The following is a 17,458-nucleotide window of genomic DNA, read 5'->3' on the forward strand; positions in this document are numbered from 1 at the left end:
TTATAGCTAAGTTTTGACTATTAACCAGTCCATATGTTTTGAGTGCCCCATATGTGACAGTAACTGTATTTGATGAGTTTATGTTTAATGAGAAATAATTTATATAAGACGTTGAACAGGACAGCATGCTTATGGACAGTTGAATGAAACAAATACCTAGATCAGGAGATGGACATGCTGGAGAGGTTAAAGGCAAAATAAATCTTTTTCATAGTACAATGATCTGGCTTGCATCAGTTAAATTTAACATTTACAGAAGACTTCCTATTGTTACACTGTTAGTAAATTTTCCCTTTTTACAAGTTTCACAATCTAGTCTGAGAAATGAACACAAGGACCACAGTGTAATTAGTGGAATACTGACAATCAGAACTAAAGGTTAAAAGATGTTTAGATACATAAGATGACCAAAAGATAATAGTAGATAGGAAAGGAGGGGGATGCTTGGAAACACTGCATTTCGTCTGTTCATTGTATAATTTTTTGAATTTTTTATGCCAATCCCGTCTTTAATATGGTGAAAGAAAGAGTCAGGATATATAAATGAAAGACCAGCCACACGGTCTTACAATAGTCCCAAAGTGTATAATATAATCATATTATATTTGTCAAATATTTCTGAGTTTTATGCTAATATTTATCAAGTTCCGGAAATCTCTGAATACATGGCAATTCACTTTTTGTTTATAATTATTTCTCATTTGAAATCTGATCAAACTTCCTAAGGATAAGAAAGCCTCAGGATAGTTTGGTTCTTAAAATACAAGCTCTTTAACTAGCACTAACAGTGATGACACCTGTAAAACGAAACCTTTTCTCAAAATGCTCTCATTTAAACACGCTGCTTAAATTCTCTTGCAAATGACATTCGTTTCTGCAACAAACATTACCTGCTATATTCATGGTATATGAACGGTTTGAGACGTAGCTTGTTAACTAATCAATTGAACTCATCCTTACAACTTATTTCTTGAGAGTACTTACGTATTCTTCATAAGCTTCATGGGCTGGAGGAGGAGGCGCCCTGTATCCTGGCACTGTTGGTGCCCCCCGGGCTCGAGGGGTAGGGACACCTCTTGCTACAGGTGGCACTGGAAGGGCTCCACGGGTTACAGTGCTTCCTCGAGGGGTGAGAACACCTCGTCCAGGTGGTGGGGGAGGAGGAATGGCACCCCCACGGCCCCTAAGAGAAACAAGTCATGTATAGATGAGAAACAGGTGATGCGAGAAAAGAGACTATCACAGAAAAAGCTTTCATCTCACAGCCTCCATACAGTGAAAGAAATACAAATTTCTCTCTCTCTCTGTGTGTGTGTGTTTAATAGAAATTATATAAGATACAAAGTGTGTTGATATCTATAGAAGACAATAATTGCAAATACTGACTATGATTAGTTCTTATAAAAACCATGTAAAATACTTTGTTATTGTCTTTTACATAACTAAAAACCCTAAGCAAAGAAAAAAATAAAAATAAAAACCCACTCTGAATATAACTCCATTAAATTCCAAACTCTCCAAGAAGACACAAATCAGAGCATTGTCTGATATATGACTCACTGGACCATCTCTGAAACTGAGCAGCTGGATGTCTACATCTCCTCTATGCTGGGGATTATAGACAGTGATGGGCAATGCTGTCATTCATTGTCTGCACTTAAATAAAATGTGGAAGTCTAACCATAGTGATATCATTTTATTACAGCAGTTTAAGTTTGAGGTCACTTGAAATCACAACTCTTTGTCACTGATTTATCATCATGCATGTAACCCCCTGAGCTGGTGCAGTTCCTGACAGAATATAATTTCTTATGGTAACTATGGTGTTAGAGGAATACTTTAGTATCTGTAATAAAAATAATACACTGAATACTTTGTATTGCAGTTCTTGATACAAAATTAGCTTGCAATAAAAGTGTAAGATCAAATGGTTGTAGCCAATTTTTATGGTATTTTGAAGCTTTTAGAAAGGTTGAGTGTTTGTCTGAAGTCTTTGGGCAAAAGCACAGTTATTTCACTTTTTATTATTATGTCTGAAAGGTTGGCCTCTAGATAGCACTGCTTTCAGTGGGAACACTAAAGCTTTGGAAAAAAAAAATGATGATCATTGGGATGTCAACAATCACAGTATTTGGCTGTAGCCACATATGGGGACGTAGGTTATGCTGTCTGCTATGAATAGCAGTCAGATTGCTCTTTCTTGCTTAAAATAAAAGTGAGCTTTTATGAGTGAAGAATACGAATGCGGGAAAAGCCTTTAAAAGTTTTAAATAGCTTATAGAGCTGATGAATAGAGAAATGATCAGAGAACTTATTGTGAGTCTAATGTATAAAGAATACTCTCCTAGATTGGGAGAGGGTGAAACACAAAGACCCAGAGGCCCAGTGCTGGCTTCAAGTACAACATGGCTGAGAATACAGTATTCTGTATTATCATGATAATATATAAAGGGATGTAAAAACCAATTTTGCCTTCACTGTTCCTCCAAGCACATTTCCATTTCCTCATTAGCAAGATGAGCATATGTCCAGGTTTTAGAACTGTTGTCCTAGCTTCCTGTTCAGTTTAGCATTTTAACACTCTCAAAAGTATCCATGTGTGAACAATAAATTATATGGTCACCCTACTATAAACTATATGCACAAGTCTTCACTATACCATTGAATAGTCATGGGTAAGTATTATAACTACCCAGGCTTGAGGTAGATATATTTTTCTAATGAGTAAAATGCAGATTTCTAAATTTTTAGTACTTCCTTCTGCTCTAATATTATATGATGCTCATCATATCAAATCTAATTTTCCATTTTCTTCCTTCATCAACTGACTACCAGACACAGCCCTAGCAAACCTGTCTCCTGAACCTGACTCATTACCTCTTATCTACTATGTTCTTTCCCTGGAATATTAACCTCCTTGTTCTCTCCTCCAACTTAATTCACATCACTTTTTTTTAGGATACTGCCCCTGGCTAAAACCACACCACAGTATCCTTTCCTTTATTTGTCTGACTTCCTCTACATTTCTGAACTGAATGTTATCAGTCTAGTTCTTGCTTTCACCCCTCTTTTGAAAGTGCTCTTGGCTGAGATCACCAGTAGCCTACTGATTTCCAAGTCCACTAGATTTCTTTACAGTCTCCATGCCACAGCACATTTCTACTATTTTTAAGATTGTGGACTATTATCTGGAAAATGTTTCTTCCGACTTTTATGACTCTGCTTTTCTCTACTTTTCCTCATTCCTCCTTCTTACTCCTTATCCTCCTTCACTGGCTTCTATTCCTGGACCCACTTTGGAATCTGGATGTACCCAATTTCTGTCCTTGATCTCATGGTTGCACCCTGCAATCCATACCTCTGATGATGACTATAATCTCTTTCTTCCTAACACAATGCCATATCTTGGCTTGTCTTCCTTATATCAGAAGTTTCTTAACTTGCCTGCATGTTAAAGTGACTTGAGAATCTTTTGAAAGTTCCAAATTCCAGGCCATATCCTAGGCCAATTAAACCACAATCTCTGGAGACAGGGAGCTCCCAGTGATTCCAGAATACAGGCCAATTTGGGAACCACTGCCTTAAATGAATATTCTAATTTAAGCATCTTGACAAGCTTGTCATGTGGGCAGTTCTAAACTATTTTAAACATAAGTTGAGATATTAAGGCATGGAGAGTACAAGTTACCTGCCTGAGGTCACACCAGCCATCCACAAAGCTCAGATTATTTACAGGAATAATTATATTCTTCATTTAATTTGATCCTTCACCTACTCTTAATGATATCACCAATTTCTCATCAGGCTAGACACCAAAAATTTATCTTTCTCTTGGGGAACCCTTCTTATCCAACATCTAATTGGCATTAATTCATATAAATGTCAATCTCTAATCTGGCCCTATCCCTGTCTATTCCAAATGCTGCTCATTGTTACCTGCCTTGGATGATGGACTCATTTTCTCATTGGCTCCCCTGCTATAAGATGGTTTCTCTGTCTCTGTCTCTCTCTCTCAATCACTGTAACTCTTCTGCATCATCCACAGTGATAACTGAGTAGTCTTTCATATAAATAAATATGATTACTCTCCTCTTTAAAAAAAACTCTATTAGTTCTATGTATTAGTTCTCAATGTGGTAAACAAAAGCCTTCAAAATTTACCCCTAATGTTTCATTTTCCAGTGACTGCACTCACTGTAACATGTAGTGGTGATATGTGTTAGAGATGTCATATATTTTTATTCATCAATTATTCAAAATAAATTATTATTACAATATATAGATGTAACACTTTATTCTCTGGTGCACATTATTATTGGAAAATTAAAGTTATAGATAGGATTATTGAAATGCAAATTGTTTTAATTAAATATATTTTCAACAAATTATATAATTTAAAAATATTCTAGATATCATCTTTTTGAATGTAAGTGTAATTAAATAACTTCATACAGTAATAATTTCATGACTTAATTCAAATTAGCAACTGTTAACTCATGCAAAGTTCTCTTAGTAATATGATTTTCTATTTTGCAAGGCTATTTTCTTATTCATTTTAAATTGTAGATACAGTTCATCATACTGTTTGAAACAGAAGACAATAAAATTCTGTTTCATTTCCTCTCATTAATGCTAGCACCACTAATGACATCAGTACAGCATTGGAAGTGAAATTTAATTTTTAATGTTAATTTAATTTTATTTTTATGTATATAGTATCAGATCTGTATGTTATATGGGATTAAACAGTAAAATCTTTCAATCAAATTTTTCTTCTAAGAAGATATATTAAAATCCAGACCATAATGCACTATCCTATATTCAATTATTTAAATGGATTGAAATCTTAGAATAAGGCTTCTCTGAAATTAAAATCTTATATGGTCCACTCAAAAATGCCAGATGCAAAATTCAGCTAAGGGATATCAATAACAAAACAAAATCTATTACTATGATGATTTCATACTATCAAATGCAGATAAATTCATTATTTTAATGCCCCCCCATTTTAAGGCATATGAAATAGAAAAGTGTGTGCCCTCCTCAGGCATCCTAAATATATATTTAGTTTCAACCACATAAAGCTGTAAAATTGGCATTTGTTGAACTACAAAAGTTGCAGTTTCATATGATTTAACTTATGATTAAATCCATTAAAGATGACTAGCAATAATGTCTTTTTTACCTCATCAAGATGAGTTTAGAAATGTACACGGTTTTATAAAACACTCATCCCATAAAAAAGTACAGTATTTTGTTATGTCACATTAATTCTTAGCATAAACAAATGATCCTGAACAGCATTAGACAGCTTATTTTTGATTTTTTAAAGATAAAATATAAATAAGCTCTAGAACACATTCAGAAGTTTTGCTTTTAGTGAAACAGAATTTCTAGAGTTACCGCATTTTACCTCTAAATAGTATTCCTTGATATTTTATTTGGCAATTTATCATTCTTTACTTTTGTTTCTGACCAGTGAGAAACATTTTGAGATATTTTTGATTTAAGTGTTACAAACAGTGGCTATGTTGATAGTGGTGGTTGAAAGTATTTGAAGTATAATTTAAGTAAATAAACTGAATCTGAAAAATATCTTAGCATATCTTAAGATAATTTTTATGTAATATATGAAATAATATTTTAGATCTCTGTCCTTTAGAGATTTAAGGGCCAATTATAACAAGGTGAAGAGAATGATTAAATCACACAGTTGTTCTGTGAAGGCTACGAGTATTTTTTACTTTAACTCTTTTCAAACCAATGCCTTCTATTAAAATCTCAAACAATTCAGAATCCTGCAAAACAAATTCTAATACAAAAAGATACCAATTTCTTTGCAAATAAGCAAAATCAAATAAAATCCTCTCTGATCACCAAGAGGAGCTATAAGTACCCTCTGAACTTTGAATATCCTTACCATCAGCCATGCAAGAAGTGTTCTGGCCTTCTGGGCTGATGGCACATATGTTATCTGTATCTCTCTCTGTATTTCTATCTATCTACTTCCTTATCTAGCAAGACTATATCAATCCAAGGACCATTTAAAACACAGAAAAAGTTTACAGTTTTCTCTTCATACAAGGGTATCTTGGTTTGAAGAGGTGAATAGTTGTATCATCTGTGTGTTCTTATCCTGAGGATAGAACAGGAAAGTAGAAAATCTCCGGTTTGCTGCCTTATTTTCTCAGGGTAGTTGTTAAGAGTATAAACTGTGAATTCTGGAGTCAGACTGTCTACGTGACCCTAGGTTAATTTCCTACACCTTTCTCTACTTCAATTTCTCACCTGTAGTTGCTAGATATCTCCTAGTATGGAGGATTTGGTGAGTTAATATGTGTAAAGCTCTTCTGTACCTGATAAGCTTTCATCGTTATTGTTTTTGCTGTGGTGGTAGTGATTGTGGCTGATGTTGCTGTTTACTGCTAGTGATAATCATGACATAAAGCAGGGCAGAAAAGGCCTGCCATCATCCTTAATTTATTTAAAGTAAGAATGAATGTACCTTGAAGGAGCTGTGGGAGCTATTCTGATCCCTCTGCCTCTAATACCTCGGCCACGACCAGAGTCCTCTGAGCCATTTAAGTAAGATAATTCACGTAGTTGTTCCTGACGAATTTCATCATTGTAGTCCTGGAAAAAAAACATGATGTGATGAGTTAAAAATGGGACATGCCGTTCTCAGAGTTGGAAAAAAAAAAAAAAGAAACAAAACAAAACATAATAGGAAATAATATTTTTCATTTGTTTCCTGGAACCTTATATACAAAAATATAAAATGATATTAAAAAGTGTATATACTTTAAATTCCTATTTTTATATAGAGAAATTGGAATTGCTTATTTTATCAAGAAAATACTCAGCAGGACATCACATTAGATTTGCTGAGATGTGTTAGCTGGAAAAGGGAAGACAGCAACATAAAACAAAAACTTGGAATGTACTAAAGTTATGATTGTTAACATGACAATTACTAAAAAATACCTTCATCTGAATGAATGTGTGTAGAATATGAATGACTACGTGATATTCAAATAGTTTCTGATGCATAAACAAAAAACAGCCATCCCAAGGGTCCAGAGTAGACACTGAGCATGTATTACAACATAAAGTAGGATAGTATGTCTCTACTTCAGACCACCAGCAGCTGCAGAATCCAACTAAATAGCTTGATGTGAAATATTTATTTATTTATTTATTTTCATTTTTTATTTATTTACTTTTTTGAGACACAGTCTCTGTCACCCATGCTGGAGTACAGTGGCATGATCTCGGCTCACTGCAGTCTCTGCCTCCTGGGTTAAAGCAATTTTCCTGTCTCAGCCTCCGGAGTAGCTGGAATTACAGACGCACACCACCATGCCTGGCTAATTTTTGTATTTTTCGTAGAGCCAGGGTTTCGCCATGTTGACCAGGCTGGTCTTGAACTCCTGGCCTCAAGTGATCCACCCACCTCGGCCTCCCAAAGTGCCAGGATTACAGGCATGAGCCACTGCATCTGACCGCAGTGTGAAATATTTAAACACTACCAATTTTCTACGAGTTCCAGTATTGGCTTAAGGGAAAGTGTGAGCCAGAGAAAAAGGCAAATTTCAAAATAACAACCAGAGATTCAGTCAAAGTCAAAGGGACTTTTTCCTTTATCAGGGCGGAAATATACCAGCCAATTCAAGAGGACGCAAGAGTGGAGCTGAGTCATTAAAGGTAAATGCTACCTTCAAAAAACAAGTGCCAGTGTCACCTGTTTCTCTTTTTACTAATCAACACACACATACACACACACATACGCTCACACACCCTGGTTGAATAGTACAAAATTGAGTAACTGGTTATTTGTGCCAAATGGCCAATCTGATCGATTATTTTTCTGGAAACATAGTTTAAGTGAAATCAATCTAGCGGCTCTTCTAGTGGTGAGGAGAGGGTTCCAGGAGTTAACCCTATATTTGTAGAGGTTTGGCTAACAGCAATGATGTCTGAGGCCTATCTGTGAGACTAAAAATTAAGATTATCATCTGCACCAAACGATGTCAGTGTAGCTCTGCATATGTGTGGTACTGATGAAAACTGTGGAGGGTCACCCACACACCTCTGTCTAGAAAATGGCAGGGAAGCATTCAGCCTCCAAGGATTTCTTTGGCACAGCTTTACCTCATGCTCTAGAAACCACCTAGATTACAAGCAAAAAGCCCCAAAGCATTTCACTTAATTTTATTTTTTGCATGTTGCTTTCATGTTTATATTCTTCAGCACCTGATTATAGTGATAATAGCCTCAACACAGTTAGCTGACAGAAGAGCCATAGAGTAGAAAATTATAGTTTCTAACAAGCCGTATATTATTCAATTTCTACCTCCTAATTTTCTCATTCAAACAACTAAACTTAAGAAGAAACATGTCTATTATTTTATTAGAATCAAGAAATATAATGAATTGCCACTACTGAGTGAACTGACCAGGTACTACCAAAATGAAACATTAATCCCATAATTTCACAACGTAATGTTTACCAGTTTCAAAGGGGATATTTGTAGCTTCTTCTCTGAGGAAAACACATAGATACTTGGGGTGCTTATGAATTCTAGAAAGATATGGATTGTCACTGTTGGCAAGACTGGGGGTTAGAATAAACATTTTAACAAGTTGCAATTGAATTCAACACAGATAGAAGTGTACCTTAGAGCATAAATATTTTTTACACCAGAATCAGAAAATATAAGAATGTAGATGTGATCTTATTCATTTTATAATAATAAAGAATATGAAGAAGAAGAATGAGGAATAGGAGGAAAAGGATGAAGTCAAGGAGGCTGGGGAAGAGAGAGAGGAAGAGCAACATACTAATCAGATGGTGTCACAGACTAAGCCAATTTGTTCAGGATTCCCTGCATCCATATTCTTAGATAGTTTCCACCACACTGACTCTGGGATTTGCCATGTGATTTGCCTTAGCTAAAACATCATGACAAAAGCAGAGATTAGAAAAGTGCTTGCGCATTGGAGCTTTCCTTTTCTTCTTACTGGAAACCCCTACGCCATCTGGTGAAGAAGCCTAGACTAGCTTTCTGGAGGATGAGAGGTAACATGGAGAAAGGCTCCAGTCATCCCTGTTCTCCCTGCCATCCTGTCTGAATACCCAAACATGACAGTGAGGATTGAATCTCCAGATATCCTAAGCCATCCTGTCCCAGTCAAGCTGGTGCAGTCAGAAAAATCACCTGGCCAACCCCAGAATCTGGAAAAATCGATAATAAATTGCTGCTTTATGCCAGTAAGTATTGTGGTGGTTTGTTTTGTGCAAAAGCTAACAAATACAGAGGGGACTAGTCAGCACAGTACATGAGAGATATACTTGAGGAGCGTACTTCAGCAGCCTTTCTCCAGCCCTGCCTAGAGGGGGAGTTCTTGGGTCCATGTGTGATCTGAATGTTTCTTGGAGCAGCTGTAGCCTTAGTTGGAGGCGAATATATCCAAATGTCATATCCTGGTGTCACTACAGTTTGAATTGCCCATTTAAATCTTTGCTCAGAGTCCATGCTCACCAATTCAACTGCATTGGAGTTCAGCTCCTAGACAGAAATCTAACATGGAGGGGATTTATTATTATTAATATGAATATTTGACACTGCAGGTTAATTCTTAGTGTAAGCAAAGCAACTAATATAATGTAACTGAATTTCTTATGAGTTTAGCTACAGGGCTATGCTTTGAGAAATAAACCACCTGTGAGAGTTGTGGTGGCCAAGAGAATACAGACCAGCAACTACAGAGGTAATTGACCAAAGACTCCAGTTGCTGTGCTCTAAAATCCTGTTGCTTCCAAGGCTATGCTACCCAAAAGCTTCTCCCAGCTGATAACCAAATGTGGTTAAATGCTAACACAGATCCATTCCTGGCCACACATGATTGCTCTAACTATGCCTCCAGGGATTCCTTAATAGCACTGCTGAACTTACCTTATAACTTCATTGCACCAGGGCAATCCATAAGGATTCCACCCCTCTTTCCTCGAGGTCAGACATTGTAGGGCGAGGGCTCTCCAGCCTTCCTTGCTTCCCTCTTTTTTTGTCACAAGAAGATTTTCCTAATACAACTCTTACATGTTTAATCCCATTATTACATCTGCTTCTTGGAGTACCCAAACTAATATACGGACTGCTGATAAAATCAAGTTCCTAAGATCACAAGGCTGAGAGCTTTGGTAAATCCATTTATGACAATGATAGTCAAGCCTATGCCATTCAACATACTTTATACTATGTATAATTAAATTGAACTGCTTGTTTCTCTTTTACTTTAAAGTGGCTAGAGAATGGTTAAACATGAAACTGATTACTGATGACCAAAGAGGGTAGTAATGAGTATTTTTAAGAAAATAAATTGTATGTTGTCCAATTTTTTCAATACTTTACTTAATAAGAAAATAAAGACTCATGAAGATGGGCAAACACAAACCATATCTTGAGCCAGAGATTGGAACAAATTGGTTGACACAGATAAATTGTGGTAATAATGAAAAGATTAGTGCATTCATGTGTGTAGTAGAGTATGAGAGAGAGAATATTGGCAACCACAGGTCGTTTAAGAGTGTTCTAGTAGAAAATATATGGTATGAATGGGAAAGGTAGAAACAAATGAAGTTTCCAGGTGCAGAAATGGCTAGAAGTATAATGAGACATTAGCCAGAGAAAAAGAGAAATGAAAAAGAATTTGAAGGTGGAGAATTTGTATTTGGTTCGAATAACCTTCTGTTTAAAATGTCAGAGAGACCTTCAGGCTTGTCTTAGAAATTCAGATCTGCGTTAAGGGAGTACATTTGAGTGTCAACTACACATACTTGTGATAACTGAAGGATGAAGACTGTGTAAGAAAACAGTAAAATTATGTATAGAGACAGAAATTTTCTAATCATAATTTTAATGTAAATTTATATCACAGAAAATAGTTGGTTTATCAATTGCAATATTTATATCATTAAATGCTAACTTACCCAGATTTTTAATAAATTCTGGTTTTCCTGGTTAGACAATCAAAACATATGTACCACATTATTTATAGCAATGAGGCACTTAAATCCTTCAAAAAAAAAAATACGGAAGAAAACTTTTTTTTTTTTTTTTTGAGATGTAGTCTCACTGTATCGCCCAGGCTGGAGTGCAGTGGTGTCATCTCGGCTCACTGCAACCTCTGCCACCTGGGTTCAAGCGATTATCTTGCTTCAGCCTCCTGAGTAGCTGGGATTACAGGCACCTACCACCACGCCCGGCTAATTTTTGTATTTTTAGTAGAGACGGGGTTCCACCATCTTGGTCAGGCTGGTCTTGAACTCCTGACCTAATGATCCACCTGCCTCGGCCTCCCAAGGTGCTGGGAATACAGGTGTGAGAAACCACACCTGTCCGAAAACATTTTTTAAAATGTCCAAATCTAGGGATAGTTGAACTCTTAAATATTGTCTAGACTGAACATATTCTGTGCCTTATATTTTCAGCTATTAAAATTTTTATTTTCAATTATTATGGGTATATCACATGTGTATATATATATTTATGGAGTAAATGTGATGTTTTGATATAGGTATATGATTTGTAATAATCACATCAGGATAATTGGGGTATCTATCACCTCAAGTATTTGTCATTTCTTTGTATGGGGAACATTCAAATTCCACTCTTTTAGTGATTTTAAATTATACAATAAATTATTGTTGACTATATTCACTTCGTTGTGCTACCCCAATACTAGATCTTATTCTTTCTATCTAACTTTATTTTTGACCCATTAACCATCCCAACTTTCCCCCTTCCTTCCCACTATTCTTCCTGGTCTCTGGTAACCATCGTTCTACTCTATCTCAGTGAGTTCAATTGTTTTAATTGTTAGCTCTCACATATGAGTGAGGACATGTAAAATTTGTGTTTCTCTGCCAGGCTTATTTTGCTTAACCTGATGACTTGTTCCATCTACGTTGTTGCAAATGACAGGATTTTATTCTTTTTGTGGCAGAATAATATTCCATCCTGTATACCAAACATGTTTTCTTTTTTCATTCATCCATTGATGGATGCTTAGGCTGATTCCAAACACTAGCTATTGAGAAGAGTGCTGTGATAAACACGGGCCTACAGAAATCTCTTTGATATACTGGTTTGCTTTTTTTTTTTCTTTTGGATAAATATACCTAACAGTGGAACTGCTAGATCATATGGTAGCTCTATTTTTAGTGTTTTGGGGAACCTCCATACTGTTCTCATAGTGTTTGTACAAATTTACATTCCTACCAAACAGTGTATGATGGTTCCCCTTTCTCCAATTCCTTGCCAGCATTTGCTATTGCTTGTCTTTTGGAGAAAAGCCATTTTGACTGGGGTGAGTTGATATCTCATTGTAGTTTTGATTTGCATTTCTCTGATGATTAATAATGTTGAGCATTTTTTTCACATACCTGTTGGAATTTGTATGTCTTCTTTTGAGAAATGTCTATTCAGATCTTTTGACCGTTTTAAACTCAGATTATTTGCTTTTTTCCTATTGAGCTGTTTGAGCTCCTTATATATTCTGGTAATGAATCCCTTGCCAGATGTGTAATTTGCAAATATTTCTTCCATTCTGTGTATTGTCTCTTCACTTTGTTGATTGTTTCATTTGCTGTGCAGAAGCCTTTTACCTTACTGTGATCTCATTTATCAATTTTTGTTTTAGTTGTCTGTGCTTTTTGAAGTATTACTCATGAAATCTTGCCCCAAACCAATGTCATAGACAGTTTCCTCAATGTTTTCTTTTAGTAGTTTCATAGTTTGAGGTCTTATATTTAAGTCTTCTATCTATTTTGATTTTATTTTTGTATATGGTTAGAGATGGGAGTCCAGATTCAATCTTTCTCATATGGTTATCCAGTTTTCCCAGCAACATTTATTAAAGAGACTGTCTTTTCCCTAATGTATGTTCTTGGTACCTCTGTCCAAAATGAGTTCTTGTGCATTATTTTTATAACGTATATAATTTTCTAAACCCTGAAAGTTTTATATTATAGTGCTTTTTTCCAGTCCTTTCTTAAGCATTAGGTCTAACTTTGAATTAATCTTCATTCATTAGTACATGAGTCTAGCTGAAACTAGAATATCCTGTTGATGTTTATTTGTTGCATGTGTTGCTGATGCTTCTGTTATATAAAATTTTCAAGATATGAGTAAACAAATTATTCCAAATTTACTTTGGAAACAACATCAGAAATATATTACATATTAGTTCACTTGAGTAGTATTAAGTTCTAAGATTTGGGAGTCATACAATACATATGAATGAGTGGTTATAGTTTTATAGCATTTATAAATTTTATGCTCAATTTGCTAACATAGATAATCATTAAAAAGTAAAAACATGAGTTCATAAATGGTAATGAGATAATTTATACTTACATAATATTATTTTAGTATTGTTTTATTACTTTAGTATTAAAACACCCTGGAGAGATAAAGAGTTAGAGATAGACAAATATTTACCTAAGTATGTGAATAAAAACAAAAGAGACAAAGGCAATTCAGAATGAACAAAGAGGAAAAATTAATTTCCAGTCATTAAAAATCAATACATAATAAAAAAAATTAACATGTGTATTTCATTTTTCTGGAAAACTAGAATATTACAAAACTTAAATAATTCCTAGGCCTACCCATATTATGAAGATAATGCTCCACTTGTCAAAAAAATGTAAGTTATATCTAGGGATAAACCTTAATGGTATGTTAGATAGAACTACAAATTACTGGGATTCCACACTTCAAATAGTAAAGAATGCTTTACTGTTTTGGCATATACCTGCAGTAAACGAAATATACACACTCTAAAAAGATTCCTCTTGCAAGATGAATTATAAAGTAGCTTTAAAAAATGATGATTAGTTTAATCTTATGGCTTTGATTTCAGACAGAAAAGACTAAAGTTTGAGTGAACCTTTAAAATATCTACTGGGGCTTAAATAGCACATGCATATCATATATATATATGGAGAGAGAGAGAGAGAGAGAGAGAGATGGGGTCTCTCTCTGTTGCCCAGGCTGGAGTACAGTAGCATGATCTCAGTTCACTACAAACTCCACCTCCCAGTGTCCAGCTAATTTTTTTTTGTATTTTTGGTACAGACAGGGTTTTGCCATGTTGGTCAGGCTGGTCTCGAACTCCTGAGCTCAAGTGATCCACCCGCCTCAGCCTCCCAAAATGCTGGGATTACAGGCATGAGCCACCGTGCCTGGCGTCATAGGTATTTTTTATAATGGATCCGAATTTTAAATTTATTTTCCTATAGTGTCCAAATAATCTGCTTTTTTGCTATCAAAATAAATTTTAAAACTTTGTTATTTAAAATAATAGCAAAGATATTCACAATAATTTTCCATGTTCCTTTTGTCCAAGGTAAGGCCAATTCCCCCATTAAATAATTTCCATGAAATTCATGAGTGCTCCTTTTTGCCTGACAAGGCCCTCCCACCGTGACGCCATATGGTGTAAACAGTATACACAAAAGCTCAGACCAGACAGATGTTTGGATGTTCCTAGAAAGGACCTATGCTCAGAGTCTGCATATTTAATGTATATGCATAATTTCCCAGTTACACACACTCATGTCCATCTGTTACGATGGCATTTTGCCCAAATACAAATTGGGAAGATTATTTCACTTGCATATGGATGCCAGGTAATGACAGGTGTAGACAGGCTACCTGGTGGTGCAGTGAGGGACCATTTTCCTGCCAAATTCCTTCTTCTGAGGATACAATGGACACTGGTGCTGCACATTTAAAACTGTGATTATAGCCACTGGTAACATGTGAATGTACACTCAACTCTGGTAATGCCAATACTTTCAGAAATCATCAGAAATGATATGTATGGAAATGATATGTAGTCTTTAGCCTTTCTAGGCCATGACAAAGAGAACTGGAATTTTCTCAGCTCCTACAAACAGATTAGGGCACTTTTACCGCAGTAGTAAAGAAGGTGTGGAAAGTGTTGGGTTCTGCCCAATACCAGATCTGCAACTAAGTTGGAATGGGTAGCAAGCTATTTCAGAAAATAGCAAGCTATTCCAACTAAGTTGGAATGGGTAGCAAGCTAGTGCTGTGGTGGATATCATTTAGCAAAACAGAACATGTTGTTAGATAACATCTCCTAGCCACCACAGCATGAGTTTTAATCAGCCCAGACTCAGAACCAGAAAAAACCTCATTATCAAAATATAGTCAAAGAGCAGTCAATTAAGATTTATTAAGCATCTGCTTGTGCATGACTCTGCGTAAGTTTTATACAAAGGCTTTATAAAACTTATTCATCAAAGAAGATTGGATATCACAAAGTCAAAATGTTGTGGGCTTTGTATCTTAAACAGTGAGTGATTGTAAATTTCTGTACCTAAACAATGTTTTATCTTATTTTCCCATTACTAAAGTCATATTGCCCATTACTCAAAAATAATCAGAGCATAAGATAATATCAATACAGATATTATTTAGACATTTTGCAGGAAGATTGGAAAGGCTTATTTTCTATCTTGTTTTATTTGACTTTATTAAACTTTGGCCACAAAAGGTTTTAAGACCCCAGACCTTGTGAATGAGCAACAAAAAACTTATGTATTTGGCGTTATGCTTTTATCCATCCTACCCTAGAAAATGAATCACTGTTCAGGGTAAATTCAGGAGAGTAGACAAATGTTTAGATAATATTAAATGACAGATTTGACTTGTAATTCTAAAAGTAACAAGTTTCATTTGTCTAGGTAAAGTCAAAACGACTACTTTTTTCAATCAATTTTCTTGGCAAATTATTGTACACATGATATAGGAGCTTTATTTCATTTAAAGTCAAAATAGGCATTGATTTAATACTTCAGCAAGTTATCCACCTTTATTCAAAAGTATATAAAATGAATTCTTGGTTGAGACAGAACTGATGGTTCTCAGTATGATCTCATGGGACCAAATCTTAACCAAGAAACTGTAATAATAAAGAAACACTGAGAGAAAAGTGTATACATGCTATGCATAAAAAAGGTTGATAGGATATAGGTGCTGTGGGTGATATTTTACCAATAAACTAGGAATTCCAGGCCTTCCTTTGGACATGGAAAATTTATATATTCAAGACAGGGATGCATCTAACCTGTTAGATGTTTTTTAAGTTCCTGAAGGAGTTTTGCTAAATAAATCATCCTTTTATGTAGTCAGTGCATTTCTGAGGAGCAGGTAAGTAGCAGGCACTAATGTAGGTTTTGGGAAGAGAGTGGAGGAAAGTTCTGATCCAGGGGAGTTAAAGCACATGTAGATGACTAGCTCCCTACACTTGTTCATGTAATGTAATGGTAAACAACAATTAAAGAAACATTTCAATAAAACAGTAGGCACGGATGGAAGCCTTCTTTAATACTCTCTGAATCAGCGCATGCTCAATTCAACTTTGATCCTTTTTGTTGGTTTAAAATATTTAATTTATTTACAATATTATACCAATTATTTAGTGGCTGCTGCTTTTTGTTTTATTTTTAAAATGCTGAATTCTACATTTTTGGTTTAGAAATAAAGACATTTGCTATATTTCCTCATGAGAAAATCGCTCCTAGAAGTTCTCCTATATATTTCCCCAAATGAAAATGCTGTGATGATTCCTTCTAGCTGTAGCTTTGTCAAGCTATTCTGTCACAGTAACTTTCTTGAAGCTCTTTGTAAAGAGTATACAATATTGCCATGCCCGCCTCTTTACAAAAAGTTATCCTTTTATTTGGCTTGCAGTTTCTAGCTCCCCTCAAATTCAATCTTGGAAAAAAAAGAAAAAAAGAAAAAAAAAAAAAAACACCCTGCATACTATTTCTACTATTCTTTCTGAATATTTAATCATATTAGAATCGGATAGTCCTTAAAAACAATTATTGCGCCACTTTTTCTAACCAGCATAATAAAGCAACAACAATTGCCAGATGGGAAAAGTGAATTTAACACAGAAAATGAGCAAAGCCAAGCAAGAGAGAGAGCAGGCAAGGGTTAAGAATGTTAAGTGAAGCATTCTAGCTGAAAATACTTATAAAGGGGAAAATGATGAAAAACTTTATTTCCATTGTCAGTAACTGAAGAAATGAACTTGTAAAATGTAATACAGTACAATACAGTGAAAAAGTATTTGAAAAAAAAATACATCCAAAAGATGTGTCAAAATATGATGTCAAAGTTCCCAAAAAACAACATAAGATAAATTAGAATTACAAAATGAAAAGAACACAGATTTATATTTAGAAGACGCAGGTGTATGTCATTTATTCCTTTCCTTACTTCCATTGGTTCTGCCTCAACTGGAAACATCTCTTGAATTGTTCAGCCAGGCTTCTTTCCTCCATTACCTGAGTCCTTTCAATGGTTGCAAATTGTATTTGCCTGTCTTTGAGGTGAATTCACTCAGATTCCAAATGAGG

The 17,458-nt window shown here is 35.1% G+C and overlaps 1 protein-coding gene across 2 annotated transcripts in view; it reads right to left on the reverse strand.

The window, feature by feature from the left end:
* Positions 1 to 17,458, reverse strand: part of KHDRBS2 (KH RNA binding domain containing, signal transduction associated 2) — a 588,458-nt gene that overhangs the window by 205,272 nt on the left and 365,728 nt on the right. For both annotated transcript variants that reach the window (XM_025383028.1, XM_025383029.1), the window contains exons 5-6: positions 6,506 to 6,633; positions 985 to 1,183 (exon numbers count right to left, since the gene is read on the reverse strand). In XM_025383028.1, coding sequence (XP_025238813.1) covers positions 985 to 1,183; positions 6,506 to 6,633 — 327 coding nt within the window. The remainder of the gene's footprint in view (positions 1 to 984; positions 1,184 to 6,505; positions 6,634 to 17,458) is intronic.

The sequence above is a fragment of the Theropithecus gelada genome, chromosome 4 (assembly GCF_003255815.1).
Source record: "Theropithecus gelada isolate Dixy chromosome 4, Tgel_1.0, whole genome shotgun sequence".
NCBI classification, from domain to species: domain Eukaryota; kingdom Metazoa; phylum Chordata; class Mammalia; order Primates; family Cercopithecidae; genus Theropithecus; species Theropithecus gelada.